General features: G+C 37.3%; 1 protein-coding gene across 1 annotated transcript in view; it reads right to left on the bottom strand.

Annotated features, from left to right (window-relative positions):
- BTRC (beta-transducin repeat containing E3 ubiquitin protein ligase) overlaps positions 1-22,029 on the bottom strand; it is a 160,466-nt gene that overhangs the window by 64,455 nt on the left and 73,982 nt on the right. The window contains exon 5 of the mRNA XM_015813435.1: positions 13,035-13,121. Within this exon, the coding sequence (XP_015668921.1) occupies positions 13,035-13,121 (87 nt within the window). The remainder of the gene's footprint in view (positions 1-13,034; positions 13,122-22,029) is intronic.

Here is a 22,029-nt window from a genome sequence, read left to right as displayed (position 1 = left end):
GTTGGCTTTTTTGGCAGCTGCAGCACACTGCTGGCTCATATTTAAGTGATTGTCCACTAGGACTCCGAGATCCCTCTCACAGTTACTACTATTGAGCAAGGTACCCCCTATACTATACCTGTACATTTGGTTTTTCTTGCCTAAATGTAGAACCTTACTTTTTTCATCATTGAATTTCATTTTGTTAGATAGCGCCCAGGGTCTGGAGTTTCCTCTCAAGAATGGATTTACTAGATAGCATGCTGGAGAGTATTAGTAACTGGGCTTAAATTTTAATAGTCTAATCATTTAAAAAATCATAATTTATAAAACAAAATGACATATAAATGATCAAGAACAAAGGCCACTTCAACTAAGGTGCAATCACTTCTTGGGTCTGACACAATTACTTTGCTAGAGAGAAATTTTAGAAGTCATTCTCTCCAGGAACAACTGCAAAAGTCAATCTCTCTAGTGGAAACTACAAAAGTAATTTAGGTCTCAGAATGTAATCATCACAGTTGAATTTGGCCAGAAGAACATCAGGGTTAATAACCTCACTCTTGCGATAAGCACCAAGGGATCCTTAATGACCAGTATAAATTGAACTCCTTTCTTACTCTTTATTAACATACTATGCGGCTGATTCAAACCTACAAAAGCAAGAAATTAAGAAATGAAACTGCTAAACTCACCCTACAGTGTGTATATGTTGAAGCACCAAGACTACCGACTGTTGTAAAAGAATCTTTTAAGATGCACAGCGTCCATAATTCCATATTGAAAATGAATGAAATTAAAAGTAATTTTAGAAGATATTTTTGTAAGGTGTATTTTAAATAAAGTGTCTTTTTCTTCCCATTTTTGCTTTACAAGTTTAAAAATTGTAGAATGTTTCAAGAATGGGACAATGCATAAGCCCTATGTTCTAACCATATTTATTTACTTAGTGTATGGCACCATACATAATAGACATGCTGTGTATCTTAACTGATCAGTGGTCCCAAATTAGGTGAAAAGGAGAAGAATATATAATACCACAGAAATTTTAGTTTGATGATTTGACATTATGGTTTCTCATGAAAATTTATGAAATACTGCTCTCGTGGATGGATCAAAATAAAAATGCTGCTAAGCTTATTTAATTATGAAAGTTGCAAAGCAGCTGTTCAGTGTCCACTTTAAAGTGGTGAGACATCTGTCTTTAAGTGACAGATTGCAGAGGAAAAACTTTCTTATACTACACAATATAAACACACAATTTAAGTTGTTTTTAGTAGAATGCTATGTTGCTATATAGTGCAGTTTATACTAAAATTAGAGCTCAGCCATTCATAGACATTAACCTTAAGTAATACAGAGCTGTTAAGCAACCATTAAAACATTTGAATTTCTTGATTTGAAATTGCAGAACTAATTAATAGTAGCTAGAAACTGGAGATAACATTAATTCACAAATTTCTATTGAGAAAAGAAAACTTAGAGGGGAAAAAATATCAACCATGATCCCTGAATGTGGTGCTTCTAGATACAGTTTTGTTCCAACAAGCTCCATTCTTTATTTCATTTAATATTTTAAAAAATAAATCAGGGGAATAGCAGCATTTGGCAAAATAAAGCATTGTCTTCAAAGCATAATCATTATTGTGGCCCACGTGTATTCTCAAAGCATTATTTGAAAATAAACATGGGGGGGGTTGCAATTTGAAAGTATGCCCATATGATAAATGGGTAGTCACTCTGTGAAACTGTTCATAGCATATTTTAAAATTCCAAATGTGTTCACTGTCCCCTAGCAAATTGGGAATTGCTAAATTGGACTGTTAAATAGGATATTAGTTTAGCAGAAAGTTATAAAAGGCAGAAAGCTTTCTAAAAAAACCCTCCTAAATCAAAATAGCAGAATCACATGAATCAAACACATCCTGTTTGGTAATCACAGAAAAAAATTTTTTTAAAAAAAAAGAAATTATTTTCTTCTCAAACTCAAATTGTAGTGAGCAAGATGTTTATATGCACTGGCAACTAAAACTGCAAAGAAATTCTTAAGGATGGAGAAGAAATACAAGCATACTATACTTCTCAGTCTTAATATACTTACTAACAAAAATAAATACATATATCACTTCCATTAGAAAGAATTTTTTTCCAGAGATTTTTCACTGCCCCACAAATATATACAGATGCAACAACTATACTAAGTTTTTCAAAGAATAATCCTCCCCCCAGCAGGCTGGATCAAATGACAGGGCTTTTTTTTTTTTTTTAAATTGTTTTAAAAAAAGCCTTTAAAAACTTGAAAAAAGAACAGTTCAGCTCTAATCCTTGAAACTGTAAATAATTCCCTTCATCATGAAGAACTCACATGATGAACAGTGACTGTATAAACATATTATCGTAGGAATCCCAAATGCAACTTTAATACCGGTATGCCATGAGTTAATGTATTTCACCATGTATTTGTAAAACTGATTAAGGCTTCATCCAAATAAAGTTATTTGTGAATATTAATCAAATATTTGTATGATTACAGTTAAGAATCTTTCTCTCATGAACTCCCAAGATATTAAAAAGTTAAAAGAAAATTATCCACAGAGAAGCAGCTGAAAAACCAGCTGTCTTTATGAGGCTGGTTTCTACTAGGCAACCTTAAGAATATTTTTGCATTTTTTAAAAGTCTCTTAAAGAGACATAATTACACAAATCAAATTTAACAATTATTTCTCGCAATGTTTTGTCCAAGTAATTAGGTAACTAATGTATTTCTGAAGGATACAATCCAGTTACATATTTAATTTAGTATTTCCACAATTAGTACATTTAGTATGTTCTCTAATGATTCAGTTCAATGTCCACAATTAACAAAGATTCCAGTTTTAAAAAATCAGGCACTGCTTTGTATGATTGAAATTCCAGTTTAGAATAAGAATGTGGAATAGTTAGTAGAAATAAAACAAAAACAATGTATTTGAAATAGTATGTTTCGGGAGGATATTTAAATGACTTATCAAAGATTAATGACAGAGATAATTTCAATTAGTATTATTTCAAATTCCTGATATATTACATGTGTCTGAATTTCATTCTCTTTTTCATTTCATTCCTTTTTTTTTTTGTAACTCCTAAATGAGATTTGGGGACTGGAAGTTACTACCTAAATACTGGTAGCATGGAAAGATAAAATGTACAGAAGGCTGGACCTGCCAAATGCCAATGTCAAATTCTATTTACTCTTCTCAGGTTGTCACACAGCATATTACTCTTTTGATTTTTTTTTTAAACCCTCTGTTACTATAAACCACTGTAAAGCAAAAGGGGCACAAAAGCCAGATTAAGCAAAATAATTATATCTCCAACTAAGAAATACATAAAAACTTTTAAAATCAAAGCATATTACCCTTAAACAAATTAATGAGGTACTATTAGGAAAAGCTTTGTTTACACAAATCTAGTGGAAGCATTATTTGCAGAGCTCTTTAAAAAAAAGATTCAAAACAAAGCTATACTGCTTCTGGGCGAGAAGCTGAGAGCAGAGTAATTTACAATGCATGTTTTTCCCTCCCCCTTTTGCAGGAAGCAAGGCTATCATTGCGCAGCTGTGCTTCAGGCGTCATCATTCCCTCTGTCTCCCATCTTGCTAATTAAAAGGTTGATCACAGAACAATGCTCTTCTCATTAATTTCAGTGTTCCGATTGGGCAAGATCCCCGATTGCTCCGCCTGATCTTTTCCATGCTGTTGAAGTTAATGTGACAGGAGTCCGAAGATAGATTACTTGCTGCCATATTGCCTTTCACCTCCAATCAGGAGCTATCTGTGTAAACTGATTGTTCTAATTTGCTCTCATTATTTTTACAATATCAGGAGAAAATAACGCACACAGCTCACTGTCAAAGCCATGAAAATCAGTCATTAGTTAAACCTAGGCACTGAGTGGCTTTATTAAGACACTGCAGCTTATTGATGTGTAGCTTCAGCAAGCTAAAATAGCGTCTTTCCCCAAACAGAGAGTGCCTTTAGTTGAAAGAAAATATTTATTATGCTAATCCAAGGAGCAGTAGAAAAATTGCTGCTCTGACATAGTTAATTGGCATCACGATATGTACAGCTGACTAGGAACAATGAAAATGTTTCAGTTCAGCCTGCATCTAGATGTCAATCTGTACCAAACCTGAGGGCTGTAAACCTTTTTGTTTAAGGATTCATTCAACTGTTCTTTTAAATTGAATAACACACAGCAAAAAAAAAAAGATACACTTGATACCTAATGAAGCAGTATCTGAGCACCAGAGAAGACATAAGAAATATTAATAATTGTCTGACATTTTCTCAAAGTGCTCCCAAGCTCCAGTGTTTTGTCTGAATACCCAAAAGATTTCTGATTCAAGAAGGGAGCAACTTGGACCTTCTTTCAAAGAAGATACCATGCTATCCAATTCAAAAAGATCCTCAGAAGTTAAAGGAGAAAAATGCTCTTTTTCTCATGATATCATTTTCTGTTGTACTCTAGTCTCCTCTAGCTTCTCAAAATGCTTTTGAAACCAGTTTGGTTGATGGACTTCCATAACCAACAAATATGGATGCTCAAGCAAAGCAAAAAATTGTACATGCCAAGCATGCCAATTTTAGTAACCGTCTTGTCCTTATTGTAACAGACCAAACAGGACATAGCAGACAAATACTACACAAATAACTAAATTCAATTATCTATTCAGAGGCCTGGGAAGAACAGCAGGGATGCACAATATTGAGCTAAAAAGTGAAATCTAATGAGAAAATGGAAAGTTAACAGTTCCATTGATGGATCTATGCATGGTTAAAAACAACAAAAGAAAAGAATTAGGAAATTCATGTCCTTGGTCCATCTTGGCTTGTTGGCTTACTTATGAAGGACTTATTACATTTTAAATTGTTTTCAGAAGAATATAGCAAACTGCCTTGTCAACCATTATTCCCTAATTTTAAAGAAACAAGAAAGTGCTCCATCTTTTTGCTGTTGCTTTTTAAATAATTTTTAAAGTAATTTACCTTATTTGCCATTCTGAACAAATAAGGACCGTAGGATTCCCTAAGCTGTATTGCCCTTCTCTCTGCATTAGCCTCCTTTGAGAGAACCTTAGTCAGGTTTTGCTCTTCAGAATTCTTGCATGGAAAATGGTGTGCTGTGCCACAGTCAGAGAAACGTGCTGATGGCACAAATTACAAGCCCCCAGCCGAATGCTCCAGCCCCCACCATTCGGGCAGATTTATGTGGGCTCTTGCCGACGTTATTACAAGTCAGAGTTTATTGGGAAATTGTTACATTATGCGGAGTGTCTAACAAATTGCTTATGCTGCTATAATTGGATTACAACAGCCGCTTGCTCCCACCGGTAAGATTAGGCAAGTAGGACTCCTGCCGATCTCTGAGCGTTAGCAGTAATTTTATTTGCCTTGCCTCTCTCTTTCCTAACAACATGCCTCTCTCCCTGCCAGCTGTCTGCTGAAAAGGCACAGGCTTGTTCCTTGGCCCTAACAATGCAATTACAGCCCTGCAGATCGCACTGTTTGTGCATTAACTACAGAGCCAAAACGAGGCGAATTGATCGTTTGACTTTTGGAGTGGTCACGTGATCCCTGTGTGTGTATGTGTGAGATCTGGCATGCATCAGCAGGCAATGCTGCAGTACACGCCTGATGAAGAACTGGCTCCTCATTATTGCCGCTCCTGGGGACAAAGACACAAGAGCTTTTCTGTGCTGACCCAAATGAATGTAAATTAATTTTCAGTTTAGCCAAAATGGTTAAGCAAAAGCAGAAAAGAGTTTTAGTCATAAAATTCTTTTGCCTTATCATCTAGGTCCGATATTGTTGTGGTCTCTGGCTGTTGTCCAAAATGGTCACTCCTAGTTTTAATATGATTCCATTATATCCAAGAAGATAATATTCATTACATTTCTATGAAGTGTGCCATTATTCTTCCCATTTCACAGAGGGAAAACTGAAAGAAACTTCTAACAACACACTGCTACTATTTAGTGATTACACAGCTCAAGCGAAATTTAAATCCAGATTGTGGAATCAATGGTCTTAACACAACAAGAACCTGCTACTACTAGAACATGCATGAGAACCAGATTTTTCATCATGTTTGTTTCTCAAATATATGCAGAAACGAACATTTACACTTCTATACTTACGCAGATTTCTTATTTGCTCATTTGCTTATTTCAGCAGCAAAGGATACAGAATTTCCTAAGATTTCTAATCTCTATATCTAATCATATAAATTGGAATATTTATCAAGCTCATTATTTTGATTCCTCATTTGTTAATTCAGTGCAAATATTACTGACTATACAGTAACTATCAGGCCCTGAATTTAAAATGACTCTGTCTAAAAAGAGAATTGCAGAGGCACCATAATTTGTGGAAGTAAAAAGATATACCATTATTTAATTCATATGAATCCAACATACAAAAAGTAGCTTCCAAAACACAAATAAAGGCATTTGGTATGCTGTGTGGGTATCACGGAGACTAAATATGCCTGTTAAAATGTAGTTTAACACTCAAAAAGAAACTCGGAACAGCTGAAATATCTTATAAATAGCTTAGACCCAGAGGAAGTGCAAACGTCTGCATTGTGAATTGTAGATCTTAATTACAGACAATGGCTGGTACAGCAAGTACTAAGGAAAAAAAAAACCACCAGTGAAACAGTTGCACTGTTCATAGCTGGCAATAACTCTTCAGGAAAATATTTACTATCAATCAGTTATGAGAAAAGGGACTCCACGCTCATAAAACAGCACGTTGCTTCTCACACCAGCACTATTTTGATTCAGCATAATCTGAATTTAAACAGCTTGTTTCCTGTGGATATAATTTTGGAAATAAATAAAATATGTCGTCTATCAAAATCTGGAAAAAATGTGATTTGGGTAAAGGGTGCAAGAATGTCAATATTTTTGCTTCAACCCATTTTCAAATAATTTTGACAAATGCTATGAGTGAAGAAAGTGAAAAGTATTTCAGATTAGTACAGAATAATCTTGTGATGTTGACCTCATAAAAATAATAAAAAATTGTTCAATATACTAATTGTGTCTCATGGTTGTAGAATATTTGAGTAAATTTCATACTTCTCCTTTGGACATATTTTCAGTTAATAAATGTGCATTTTCACTCTAAAATATTTATTGACATTCTTTTTCAAGAGGAAAGATGTATAAGAAACATAGATTTTTAATTCCTCTGTTCAAACCCCAAATCTGGGCAAAATAGAAATGCAACAATTCCTAGAAGGCAGCATTAGCCATGTGTTCAACCATCATTACAAAGAAAACATTAATGTGGATGAAGTGCAGAGTCTACTAAACTGATAGAAAAAACAATGAGAAATAGTATTGAATACAGAAAGGTCACAATGCATAAATGGTCTTTCACTATAACTGTATTGACAGAATGCCTTTAGAGAGATTCCCAATAGGAACAGAGATGCTCAACAAATCTCATGTGCAAAATTAAGGTTTTTGATTCAAGATCATTAATGCATTTCACAAACTTAAAATTTTCAAATACTGTACACCAGAGGTGTCAAACTGCCGGCCCACGGGCCGGTTTCAACATACCAGAGCCGTGCCCACCCCATTGCCGGCAATGGCAAAAAAGCTCCGGTACGTTGCACGACGTCGCGTGACGTCACGAGTTTGATATGTCTGCTGTACACCCTATTCTAAACTATTCTATTACATCTTTTTATCTCCTAAGCCAACTAATTGCTCACTATAGAGTTTGTAGAGATTGTGCAGTTATATAGGGTGCATGTAGTCTACCAATATGTAAAAAAAAAAAATCTAGATAGGAATATTATCATTTGATCTCCTAGCCCCTTTGAAACAGCAACTAGGAGAAATACCACTGAAACAAAGCATAATTTCCCAAATCAGAACAGGACAATTGAATAGGCAGGGAGCAATAGCTTTAGTCCTAAAGAAATTCAAACCACTATGGAAATAAATTTATTTCTGTCTCAGGATTCCTGTGTTTCCTGGAACTTTCCTTTTTGAATATTCTGCACCTCCAAATGGGACTTTCAATAAGCCTCATTAAAGCAATACATTAATGTCCTTGAGCTCAAGTAAAAGTTGTGAAGATGTCTCACTAAACTTATTGGACCAATCTTAGAATTACCTATCAGTAATTGAAATACTAGAAATGAGACAACAGTTAAACAAACCTTATTAAAATACTTGTTCACATTCCTGGTCACATCGATTGTACCATTCTATAGTTGATGGTGATCTATGTTCCAAATATGCTGGAATTTTTTTAGCAATTTATAGGTACACATCAATTATTAGAAACCAGCTTAAAACCCATCTGAAGTTGACATAGCTTTCACAAGTTATGGTAGTTTGTTTCTGAGCTCTTACAAGGCACATAGCAATTTAGTTCTTCCTTATATAGCAGGGGTGTCAAACTGCCGGCCCGTGGGCTGGATGCGTCACGCGGAAGCCACACCCACCCCAGCTCTGGCAAGGGGAAAACAGTGCGATATGTCGCGACATGTCACGTGACGCGGTGAGTTTGACACCCCTGTTATATATCATTATAATATTCATACAGGTAGTCCTTGATTAATGACCACTTGTTCAGTGGCCGTTTGAAGTTATAATGGTGCTAAATGAGTGGTACTTAAGACTAGTGCTCAAACTTCTGGTCATCTCAGCATCCCCATAATCACATGATTGCAAACTGGACACTTGTCAACCAGTTTAACTTATGGTGGTTGCAGTATCCAGCAGTCATGTGATCCCCATTCACAATCTTCCTTCCTGGCTTCCCCCTCATATATCCTCCTGCCTGCTGCAGCAGGCACTCCAAATCACACAATGCTTACACTGGACCTTCCTGCACCCTCAAACCAGCCCAAGCTTTCCACACTCACACTGTGCTACACCAGCCCATCACCAAGATATATACCCTCGCACATCTGGGAGCAGCCCTAAATCACCCACCAACCTGCTTGCAAGATGCCTGGGACTTCCTGTCAGCTTCCCCAGTCACTTTGCTTGTTGGTAGCTAGCAGGAAGATACACCAAGAGACAATTAAAAAAGCTAAGAAAGAAACAAAAAGACCAGACTACATCTTCTCTAGCAACCAACATGCAGTGATGCAGGAATTAACACCAGACAATCAAGCAAAAACCAATAACCTAATCATGAAACTACCAAAAAAGAAACCACATCATCGCCAACACTAGCAGGACAAGCTACTGAATATAAAAAGGGCACTAACTATATAGTTGATAGCATTGATAATGTTACCTACTTGGGTAATGAAACGTCTGCAAGCAAGCAACCAAACTCAGAGAGCACCAAGGACTCCACAATTATTATAAACTCTATATATACTAAGAAAGCCAGCAATACTGCTGGAGAACATCCAAATGTCCAGGAAGATCCGTCCCTTCAAATCCTCCATCCAATTTGCTTGCTGAACTTTTCTTTTCAAAGCTAAAGGTGGTAGGTTTCCTCATTTCCAGATTTCAAAAAAAAAAAAAAAGGTTAGTTACTGCAATAGAAGCACAGCCACCTCTATATCCATCAAAGCATACCTAACCTTCTGGATAGAGGAGGTGGAGGAGGAAGAAGAGGAGAACAGATTGCCAAAATGAAATGTCTAGTCCTTTTGGCAGTCAGCAAAATAAGCTTTAAATCTCCAGCAGCAAGACAAGAGGGTGTAATCCCAATTGGACTATCACTGACCTCCAAAGGCTCTTCCTCTATGCAACCTACAATGTCTGCAGGAGAAGTCTTTTGTTAATACACAAGAGGTCCTGTTAGACCTCTCAGCGGCTTTTGATACCATCGACCATGGTATCTTGTTGCACTGATTAGGGGGGTTGGGGGGCACCGTTTTACGGTGGTTCTCCTCCTACCTCTCGGACCGGTCCCAATTTGTGTTGGCAGGGGGGCAGAGGTCGACCTCGAGGCGCCTCACTTGTGGGGTACCACAGGGGTCGGTCCTCTCGCCTCTCCTGTTCAACATTTATATGAAGCCACTGGATGAGATCATCCGTGGTTTCGGGGTGGAGTTTCATCAGTACGCAGATGACACCCAGCTGTACATCTCCACCCCGGACCACCCCAACGATGCCGCGGAAGTGATGTCCCGGTGCCTGGAGGCCATGCGAGTCTGGATGGGGAGGAACAGGCTTCGACTCAACCCGTCCAAGACCGAGTGGCTGTGGTTTCCGGCATCACGACATAGCCAGTTGGCTCCATCTCTGGCTATCGGGGGCGAGTCATTAGCCCCCGCGGAGAGGGCCCGCAACCTGGGCGTCCTCCTGGATGCTCGGCTGTCTTTAGACGATCATGTGATGGCCGTGGCCAGGGGGGCTTTTCATCAGGCTCGCCTGATACGCCAGCTGCGCCCCTTTCTGGATCGTGACGCTCTACGCACGGTCACTCAAGCCCTCGTTGTTTCCCGCCTGGACTATTGCAATGCTCTCTACATGGGGCTCCCCTTGAGGTGCACCTAGAGGCTCCAGCTAGTTCAGAATGCGGCCGCACGGGGGATTTTGGGGGCCTCTAGATACTCCCATGTAACACCTCTCCTGCGTGAGCTGCACTGGCTGCCTGTGGCCTTCCGGGTGCGCTTCAAGGTATTAGTAACAACCTTTAAAGCGCTCCATGGCAATGGACCTAGGTATTTGCAAGACCGCCTCCTACCAAATACCTCCCTTCGACCAGTCCGCTCCCACAGAGAGGGCCTCCTAAGGGTGCCGTCGGCCAGTCAATGCCAGCTGGCAACCCCCAGGGGGAGAGCCTTCTCTGTGGCAGCTCCTGCCCTCTGGAATGACCTACCCCCCGACCTACGTACAACTGCGGACCTGCGCCTCTTTCACCGAGCCTTGAAAACCCATCTATTCCATGCGGCCAGCCTGGCGTAGTTTTGATTGTGTTTTGGTAGGGGCTTTTATATGGGGTATTTTAGAGCAGGCTTTTTATTTAATATTTATTGTGATTTTTATTATCGCCTGTTCACCTCCCTGAGTCCCGTAAGGGAGATAGGGCGGTATATAAATAATAATAATAATAATAATAATAATAATAATAATAATAATAATAATAATAATAATAATAATAATAATAATAATAATAATACAGAATGGATAATTCTTGATTCTTGTAGAAACAACTCTATCAACTTCAGTCTGTCTCAGCAATTGGCTGGCAATGGGGCTGTGGCTTCACTGAGAGAACATATCCTTAGTGAATAGTAAGTGGGCTGTTTTTACAATATGGTAAGCTAATTATATGGATGAGTCCATAGAAGGACAAGATAATGTTCATGGAAATAAAAGAAAACAGCTTCTTCTGAACAAAGTGAGGATATAAAAGCTTTACGTTTCCATTTGAATAGGATAATACAAAAAGACCCTGTCTACGTGCATATTCATATTTCCTAAACTGTGCAAATTTGTTTATTTAGTATTCAAAAATATATGGTCTAAAAACAAAAAAGGTTTTGAGTCATATATGTTACACACACACACACACACACAGTGTAATCCTTCATAAAATCTAGCAAAACCGATTAATTCATACACCAAAACACGCAGCCAACTATAAAAATCTTAGTGATACAGTGCTAGAAAAGAATATATATTTAATTTGACACCAGGGTTTTCTCATTATTTTTTGTTATTATTCGCTTTTTTTCTCACGGATGGTCCCAAAGATTTTAAGCAGAATGAACAGAGGTCTAATTTCTATAAGTACACTTTCATAGGTGCTGCAAAAAAAAACCAAACCCCAATCATATTTGCCTCATGTTTCTCTACTAGCCACTTGCAAGTTCCGGTCAAGCCAATGAGCTCTGAACAGAAAAACCTACTGCTGAACAAACTGCATATTGCCCAGCTTTCTCATACTCCCAGGGTGAAACTAAAACCAAATTTTTAGAGGGAATTTTCAAGCAGAAGGTAATACTGTGGTAATTACAAGAAAGAATCCCCCATTTGTAGAAGATGGAATCATTTCTCTAATGCTCAGATAGAGCCTCATCATGTAATTACCAACTGTAGATAAGTGAAACTATGGATAATGAAGCTGCCGGTAACAAGGACTACCTCTTCCAGTTATGTTTAAGAGATCTTGCCTAGGAGGTTTATACAGATTTAACATGCTCATTATGGAAGACATACATTACAAAAATAAATTCTATTTAATAAGGTGCTAATTTTCCTATCAAAATTTACCTTGTGGTTGGAAGAGGTGGGGAGCATCTATAAATGCTAACCTAGAGCTGTATGCACTGAATCTTGCAGAGCTACCCTAAACTTTCTTCTAATGGAAACATGAAGCTCAAGCAAGGGGAAAGTGCATGCACATTCCAGTCATTCACAATTCCTCAGACCTGGTTCTTATTTTACAACAGTTATATTTGGTTACAAGGAAAGCTAAGGCAAGGTACACATTTTGTCTAGAATGCTTTTTCTGAAGTGGAAATATAAAAGGACACATTACCCATTTAGCATTATATGGCAATTTTAACATCACAGAGTTCTTCTAACTTCCCCTTTATCTTGTTAACAGAAATATCCAAAGGGAAGGGAATACAAGTAAATCTCACTTTTTATTATATGATGGTGGCCAGCAGAGGGGGCATGAGAGTATGACATGCTCACCATTTAAACTTCTATATACAAACTTTACTTTAGAAAATAGAAGATGATAGAGGCATTTAGATTCTAGGATTACCTGTTTAAATCAAACATGGGTACTTTCTTTACAAGAAGGCAGGAGAAAAATAAATGAAACCAACACATAAAAAATATGACCCATGCTAAAACGCACCAAGTAGAACCTCTAGGATATATTTTGTTAAACTGGCCTACAAAATATTTTATATACACTTGGGCTTTTCATCTCTTTATTTTTCAGCTTTCTGAAATGAAGAGGGGAGTATTCTTAGAACTAATGCTAAAAAAGGGCATCAAAGCCAAGGGATTATAGGTAGGATGCCAAATGCCCACAAGGGTACACAGTCAAAGTTTTACTTACTTTAGTCACACAGCTTTCAGTCTTCATCGTAGTACCTAAGCACACTGTGTCTTGATTTAAGCAAAGTCTGGTACAGCTGTTATAGGCCTGTGAAGATAGGGAAAAAGTGACAAAAATAAAGATACAACATATTAAACATGTATTTCTTGAAAAGTATGTATTCCTTGAAGGGCCTTACAATAAAATATTGTGAAATATTATTTGCAAATTTGTTTTGAGTTAAAAACTCAGAAAAAAAGCACAAAATACCTCTAAACAGTGTGATTTAGTGATTAAGAAATTTAACTGGAACAGTGTTTAAGGTGCTAAACAAAGTTCATATCAATCCTCAAGTATGAAAGATCACAGATGATATTGGGCCATGGTCACTTAGCACTTAGACTTATATACTGCTCCATAGTGTTTTACAGCACTCTCTGAACGGCTTACAATGTCAGCACAGTAATTGCCTCCAATAATCTGGGTCATTTTACCAACCTCAGAATGGTGGAAGGCTGAGTTAACTTTAGCCAATCAGGATGGAACTCCTGGCTATAGGCATTCTAACCACTGTGCAACCACTGCTCTTATCTTAAAGATATTTGATGCCAAAATATACTTCAGCTTACCCACAGTAGTCCTCAATTACCATTGGTAATTGAAACGTGAGAACTCTTTGGCTAAATAGCATGGTTGTGCAGTGAGATGTCCTGTGATCACTGCAACTTACGGCAGCCATTTTGGCAGTCCCAGGCTGCCACTTTTAGGTGAATCCTGCACAGTCACAATATCGCACAGTCACATGATCGCCGTTTGTCACTTCTTGCTGGTTTCCCCTTGACTTTGTTCATCAGATGTCAGCAGCCAAGTTTGCAAATGGTGAGAACATTACTGCAGGATGCTGCAATGTCATAATTGCGAGCCAGTTGCCAAGCACCAGAATTATGGTCATGAGACTATGGGGAACTGCAGTGGCTGCAATTACGACTGGCCCTAAATCCCCCTTGTTCAGCACTGTCATGACTTCAAATGGTCACTGAACAAATGGTTCCTAAATAAAGACCACCTGTATTCCTTTCATATACTTAACCAGGACGTTGCACTGCATATGATATAGGACTGAGGTCTAAGATTATGGACAATGAGTCTGAATACAGAACACAAAATATGTTCATACAGACTATATGGTCAGGCACAGGAGAAGGAAGGTGTGTTGGACATGTTCACGGAGTTCAATTGTTTGTAAAAATAATAAGGGGGGGATATAAATAAATAAATAATATAAACTGAGTAGTTTATTGATGAAGCAAAAGGTATCCAATATTAAAATAAAGTTCTTAGTCTGCTCTCATCTTTAAAACACCAAAAAAAATTAGATACTAAAAAGGCAACATCTTTTTGGAATGATATTGTATTTGTTTGAATGACTGTTTGGACAATTGTTTCATCAGAATGGATGATAGTGATAAATTTTATAGCCCCAAATTCTCTAGATTTTCCACAGATTTTCTTTAAGTAGGGGTTTAAAGAAAGACCCAGGCCTAATTTTTGTTCGTTTGTTTGTTTAAGGCACAAATACTTTCCACTAACCTAAACACATGTATCTTCAATGTTCACTGAAAATAAAGATGGAAGAAGACATTCTCTATTTTCATTTAGATGCTTTTTTACAACTCCTCCCTTTATTATTTACTTACTTTGAAGACATCTTTTCATTTAAAAATGTTAAGCCAATTAGTTACAGAAAAATACAATCAATTATCATGTATGTAAGCAAAAACAAAATAGAGCATATCACCTCTCATTCAAAGCAGCAAAACCCAGCAGCTACAAAGAGAATCTGTCTGCTGAACATCCAAATTAAGAAACTAAGTGCACAGTCCATTTAAAGTCATCCCACAATGGATTTAATTTCTTCCTGTTTCCTTTTAAACAACACAAAGCATGGCTACATAAACTATTTCTGCTTTTCCTTATTGATGATAATGGCAAACCAATCCAAAGAACCTTGCTAAGAAAATTGCAGGGACTTGGTCCAGACAATTGCCAGGAGTCAACACTGACTTAAAGGGCAAGCATGCAGACACACATTTTAAAATAATATTTTAATTTGGGGGTTTCATTTGATTTTCCATTTTTCCTTTAGCCCAGGGGTGTCAAACTGCCGGCCCGCAGGCCGGACGCGTCACACAGAAGCCGCACCCACTCCATTGCTGGCAATGGCAAAACAGTTCCGATATATCGCACAATGTCACGTGACATCACAAGTTTGAGATGTCTGCTTTAGCATGTATTCTCAGCAGCACAAACTCTGTTACCTGTGAACTGGATCTCTATTCCTCCTGGCTTCTTCGGGCATCTCAGGGTAGTGGTGGTCAGTTTGGGAGAGTGTGAATAACAATTTAAGGGAAACAATAATGCACCCTCTCTTAAAGAAGCCAGGTTTTGGTGTCACAGTGTTAGACAACTTCCTCCCTGTCTCTAATATTTCTTTTCAGAGAATTTTTAGAGAAGATGACACAACTCCAATTTCAAGGGATCCTAGATTATCAAGATCCTTTTCCAGCATGGATTCAGATCTGCATATACTGTAGGAAACTAAACTGGTGACTAATAATTTACTATATAACGCCTTCTGATTCTTCAAGCTCGGAAACTGAATTATTCAAGTATCTCTTCCCCAAACATCAAAAGAAAACATTTCTGGGCCATTAGAAACAGTGTTTGAAATACTTGCCTGATTCTGTGCCAGAGGTAGATAGCCTTGGAGCACTTCAATACAGTTTTATACTGCATATAAAGAATGCAAGCATAAACCAGTTTGTTGAAAGCTATCCTTTTGGTGAAAGCTTGCTATAATTCTGAACAAGTTTTCAATTTCACACTGCTGCTAGGGTAAAACATTTTAAAGAGTTTAATTTTTACAGTGGCTTCAATGACACAGGATTATCTAACAAAGTAATGGCTAATCAATAGGAGTTTAGTTGTCAGGTGAAACATATAACACACTAAAAGGGATTGATTGTTAGACTCCTCCTTATTTACTAGGAGGTATATATTTAAAATGACACAAACTTGTTACCAAGCTACATTCCTTTAACCTTGCAAAGGCGGTTTGAGATGAGTGTTAAGCAGCCTATAGCAAAACACACACTAATGGAAAAGAATATCAAGAAAATACACAGCTGTTTCAAATCATGTCAAGAGCAGGAATACAATGAGGGTGACTAGGAGATACGAAGCTTAATCTGTTTCCAAACTGCCATCTCTGCTGGTACACACCAAAGAATAAACTCTGCACTAATTGTCAAAATTACTCATCTTGGAAGATTCACAATTTATGGGTGGTGGGTTTAAATAACTGCATCAGTTCAGAGTATTTTGATATGGACTTAAATGATAAACAAAAAAGATGGACTAAAATATAGAACATTTTATGAAGTATTTGTTTTACTATAATTTGAGTTTCTACAGATATTTGTAAATATGGCCAACATTTTCTGTGCGGCCATATTTCTTTTCTTTTTTTTTACACTAAAAGAATCTCTTTTCAATAAAAAATTACATTCAATTTTCATTTTACCGCTTTTTGATTGACAAGCATTTTCAAATTCTCATAAGTTACTTATAAATTGTGTACATTTCTAGATACTAATATCAATGTGACAAACAGGGATGTTCAGAGAATCAGAAGTGATTACAAAGTTTTTCTTAATGTATATGTAATGATATCACTATGTATCAGTCTGTCACTTTTATTGTATATAATCATAGATTATTATAAGTTAAGTGATGTGTAAAACTGTCCTTATGTTAGATTCTTCTAATACCAATGTGAAGTAAGGCTAATTGTCAAAGAAAATAGCCCTTGAATCTCTGAGAGATTTCAAGCTTCCCATTTAAACCAATCAAAACCTTTTGTAATTGTATGGTCTAAAGAAAATTTAATTTCCCAAGCAATTCATCCAAAAGATCACCATCTGTGAATAAAACCTCATTTTTGTCAGGTGTGGCAACCTAAGGTTCAGTAAGAATGTTTTCCCTCCCAATTAATAAGTACATGATTTATCAGAGAAATATAATTAAAAACTCTAAAATACAACAGCTCACCTTGTCTTGCAATTTCTAGAAACATGATTGTTAAAGAAATATTTGGGAACAGAACTGCCAGATGGTTAAAAAAATATATTAGAATCTGAAGAATTCAACTGATTTGAGAAGTTATATGTAAATCACTTCTACAGATTCATGAATACTATTTTCATTTCAATATACAGTAAGGCCTTAGGAAGCCTCCATTAATTGTTTTAATACTTTTTGCAAAGAGACTTACAAAAGTATTAAATAGTAAATTTAAAAACATAAACCATGCAATTATAAATGAAAATTAAGTTGAGCTGCATAGTATTATCCATATTTCAACATGCAATTAATATTTCCAAATCTATGATTAAAACTATTTCCAAAGTCCAGAATATTTATAATTCAAATTTCTAAGACATCATATCTCAAAAGGAATGCTGGCTCTAAATAAATTAATCAAGAGAGAGGGAACAGAAATTCATAATGTAAAATCCCAATACAGCTCAATCCAGATAGGCACATGCCTCAAACCGTCTCAGGACCTGAGGGAAAAACCAGGTATTCAAGTCTTGTTTAAAGGATAGCAGTGCTGGGCCTGTTCAAACCTCCAAGGGTATGCTGTTCCAGATGGCAGCACTGCAATAGGGAAGCCCTACTTCCTAATCCCCATCAGATGGCACTGATTCAGAGATGATGCACAAAGTGAGATCATAGAGGCCAAAAGAATGGGTGAGGGGGGGGAGAATGGTCCCTCAGATAAGTAGGCTGTATCCCATGAAGGACAATTGTAGATGAAAACACACTGAATGGAGTAATTTGCAGAGGGGTTATATGTGCACATCAAGTTATGCCCATCATTCATCTGTTTAAGAATGCATATGGCTGCTTTCATTGTGTTTGGAGTATAATTGTTTATACTGCTGCATTTTGGATAAGCTGTAGTTTCTGAGTGGTCTTCAAGGGACCCTGCACAGCTTATTTCAATAATCCACTCACAAGGTAAATAAGGCATGGATGATTGTGACAAGGATCTCCCAGTCCAGTGTCAGCAGTTTTGAGGATCCTGTCCACTTCTTCAGTCACAGGATCAAATACTTCCCAGGTAACAGACAAGGATATGCCTAAATAACTCAGTGTTACTCAGTTGGAGCTTGGTTAAGTTCTGAACTGTGAAGAGTAACTTGAATCTTCCTGCTGGAAATCAGCATGCGCCAACTGCCAGCCTCCCAGATGCCACAACAACTCCCTGCTTGCTGCACTACTTAAAATGGTGGACACAATATAAGAGGGGCAATCAGGGACAGACATCCTGCTTGAGGGCCCATCTCCTCAATGCTGGAAAGCCATGAGTTTGTTCCCAACACTTCTCCATAGCTGTCCCACTCAACTTCAACCCATCACTCTCAATTAAAGAACATTCCACCATCAATTTCAAACAAACCTTTCCATCCACTGGTTGGAAAAACTAGTAAAACACCATCTTCTCTGTGCCTACCATCAACATTCAACCTCCATATTAAAAAAGATAAAGGCATAAAGAAAAAAGACACACACATTTGACAAGGCACAATATAAACTAGATAAATCAAAACTCTTTTCAGAAATATTCCCAAAGCTCTATTTACAATACTGCAATTAGATCTTTCTTGCTGTGGAGCCCATAGAACCTAATGTTACCACTAGAGGGAAGAATTGTCTCAGTACATAGGCACAATACATAGAAAGGATTATTTTAACAATTTCTGTAACAAAAGTTTTCTTGACTAGATGAGCCTTCTAATTACACACAATTAAAGTAATTAATAAAAAAGAAAAAAAATCAAGACTTCCTCCACATTTTTAAAAGGGCAGTAATATCTATTCCCATTTTAACCTACCCCCACCCTGAAAGTTACTCGATAAAAGTTCAATTGACAAAAGCAAGGAGAAAAAAAAATTGCTTGTAAAATAAAATCTGAAATAACAAGAACAGTCAAACAAAAGAGAAAGGCCATGGTATTTAGCCATCTGAAAATGAACTGTCCTCCAAAGAGCAGAAAATACATTCTGCTAATTTATGATTCAAGCACCTTTTTTTTTTAAACAGATTGTTATTGTTGGCAAAATTTGCCAGATTCAAATAGCATTCTTAATGTATAGGTGGTCTATTCCTTCCCTGCCTCATATCTTGGCTATAAAAACCTGCACAATCCACTTTTTCTTCCATTGCTGGCCTGCTTTAAGTTTTGCTCATCTTCAAATGTTCCAATTGTTCATTTTTGAGCTTAAGTCATTCAAAGGGAAGATGGCAACTAAGGCAGTCGTTTTTCTTCCCATTTACAATAGGTGACATTTCTCCAGCAGTGCACAAGGTGTTGAAAACCTGGCAGCTGTTACCTCCTGGGACAGAGCTCCTTTTTTATCCTCCTCTTGACAGTTTAACTCAATGGGTCAGCACCTTTAAAGACAGCAAAGTATCACTGAAGTGGATGGCTAGAGTTGAATTACTGCACCCTCCCTAATCAATGGAAGCCCTCACTGCAGGTGAAACTCTTCGTCTATAGAGGTGGATGGGGGAGGAAAATGTAATGCCTTAAGCCAGATGGGTTTCATCTTGTGGTGTGTGATTTTTGCTTTGTCTTTAAAAAAAGAAAAAGAAAAAAAAAGAATGGAACAAGCTAACAAGCGGACAGATACTTTGTTAGCTTCTTGGCCTCTCTCATGGCTCTGAAGCCCCAGGGTTCCAGCTACACAAGAGAAAAGAATTCAGCATACACGTAAACACTTAAAGAAATATAACTAAGGGGATGGCAGCATGCTGTTTTCAAAGAGTTGAGAGTCCTGTTCACAGCTTTATTTATCACTATGCACGTTCAGTAGGCTGTAAGTGGACACAGAAACAAAAGGTCAGAAGAATAGGCAATGCTAGACATTTTCTCCCTTAAGAGAGGAAGGCAGAAAAGCAGCACATCTGACAGACACGATTAGTATTAAAGTAAAAAGTCAATACAAGTGGGCTTTATGTTTCAAGATAATATCTTCGGCAGCAGCTTTGGATTCCTGTTTAATTTATAAGTTAACTCTTCAAGTACAAAAGAAAAAAACTCAAAAGAGGCTATTAATTGAGGGAGTGCAGGAAACAAATAGATTATTTTATGAACACACTTTTAGAAACCTTGCTGGTCATTATTAATGTTAAAGGTCAGGTTAAATCAATCATGTTGATTTTTCCCTCCCTGAAAGATATTCATTCAATTTTAGGTAACTATGAGACGTCTTTTTAGACTGTTTTGCCCAAAATTGTAAACATCCTATGGCTGGGCTCAGCAGTTTTTCTATTTCCCCCACAATATATCAGAGCCTTGTATGTCCTCCAAAACCTCTGAATATTGCAGCCAGAAAACACAAGGCAAAACTACTGAAGAAATGGCTTACCAAAATATGGTGATGGAAAGGTATAGTTATTCTGGCTAGGGAATTCTAGGAGCTGAAGTCCATACATCTAAAAGTTGCTGAGATTGAGAAATGCTGGTGTAGAAGGAAGGAGAACCATTTTAGTTGACAAGAGTCAGGAATAGTTGCTTCACTTTTACTCTGTCTAGAAGCTGTGCACTTCAACGCAAAAACTGCCATGCATATCATTTCAATGATGCTGCTATCAGCACTTCCCCCACATGGCACCTTTTGACATAATTTCCTCTCTGCAAAGAATATCCATATCCAAACTCCCTCCACCTGCAGAGCACGTTTTGTCAGGAAAAAGATACTTCATTAATACCCTATCTGAGCAAAGGAGAATAGTTTTCCTTAAATAACCTGTGCTGAGCCATCTTTTCAAAAAGGCAGGAGAGTAATCAAGTTCAGGGCAGCCCTGGACAGCTGCCCTGTGACCTAGGCCTGTTGACCTTTGCTATTCATCACTTTCCTTTAGAGTAGGAGGGCAGACTCTTGGGGAGTGACTTCACAATAGACAGCTACAATCCAACAACAATATGGTCCTGGCAAAAAGAAAGAGAAAACCCAGATGGTATTGCAATAAATTTACAAATCTTCATTCATGGCTCTGTTTAACACACCCCAAAGCCAAAAGGCTCAAAGGTCCCTGGAGAGATTCCCCCTCATTGGCTTCTAAAGGCTAGCTCTCTTTCAAGGCTACTAAGATTCAATTCTTCAGAGAGGTAAAGCCCTTAAAATAATAAATGCTTGACCTAATCAATCTACCATTCAGATTTAACACTAAACGATAGGTACTGAAAACTAATTATGTTTTTGGCAAGAATGTTGAATTTAAAATAGAAACACACAGGTTAAAAGGGGCACTGAAGCATTTGAGAAGCTCTTTCAAAAAGGCTACACACACACATAAAACAGGATTCAAACCAGGAGTTGCATTCAATAATTCACACATTTATTTTTAAAATGAATCAGATTAGTCCCATGTGTGACCTGCTGGTCCATCTGTATTCACTGGACCTAATGGGCACTCTTTTCACACTAGCTTCAGTTTGAAGTATGAGACAGATAAATTTAGTTTAATTTTCAACAAATCAAGCTATCCATTTTCCAAACAGACCATCTGGATCAGCCTATTAAAATTAATTTATAACTTACTAGAGAAAGCATTTGTTTGTTAGCTAAATATAGTTGCCAAAAACTTTGGCCCCTTGTCATTGTTTTCTAAAACTTCACACACACACACACACACACATCATATGCTGCATGCGTGTATACAAATTTTATCCCTAATCTCCCACACACACACAAAAGACCTACATTTTCTTCTACTTTTAAACGAATTATTTCTCTTCTTTATTCCTTCTATTCAAGAGAAAATGAAAGCAGTCAAAATGAAGTCCCTCATATACTATCTTTCAACAATGATAATTCTTGCCAGAGCAAAGTTAATGTTCACTAGGATCCTTATAACTAACCTAATTCCTCTATTATTAATGCC

Source organism: Protobothrops mucrosquamatus, unplaced genomic scaffold (assembly GCF_001527695.2).
Source record: "Protobothrops mucrosquamatus isolate PMUCROS unplaced genomic scaffold, P.Mucros_1.0 scaffold156, whole genome shotgun sequence".
Lineage (NCBI taxonomy): Eukaryota > Metazoa > Chordata > Lepidosauria > Squamata > Viperidae > Protobothrops > Protobothrops mucrosquamatus.
This window is presented reverse-complemented; position numbering and strand designations above follow the sequence as displayed.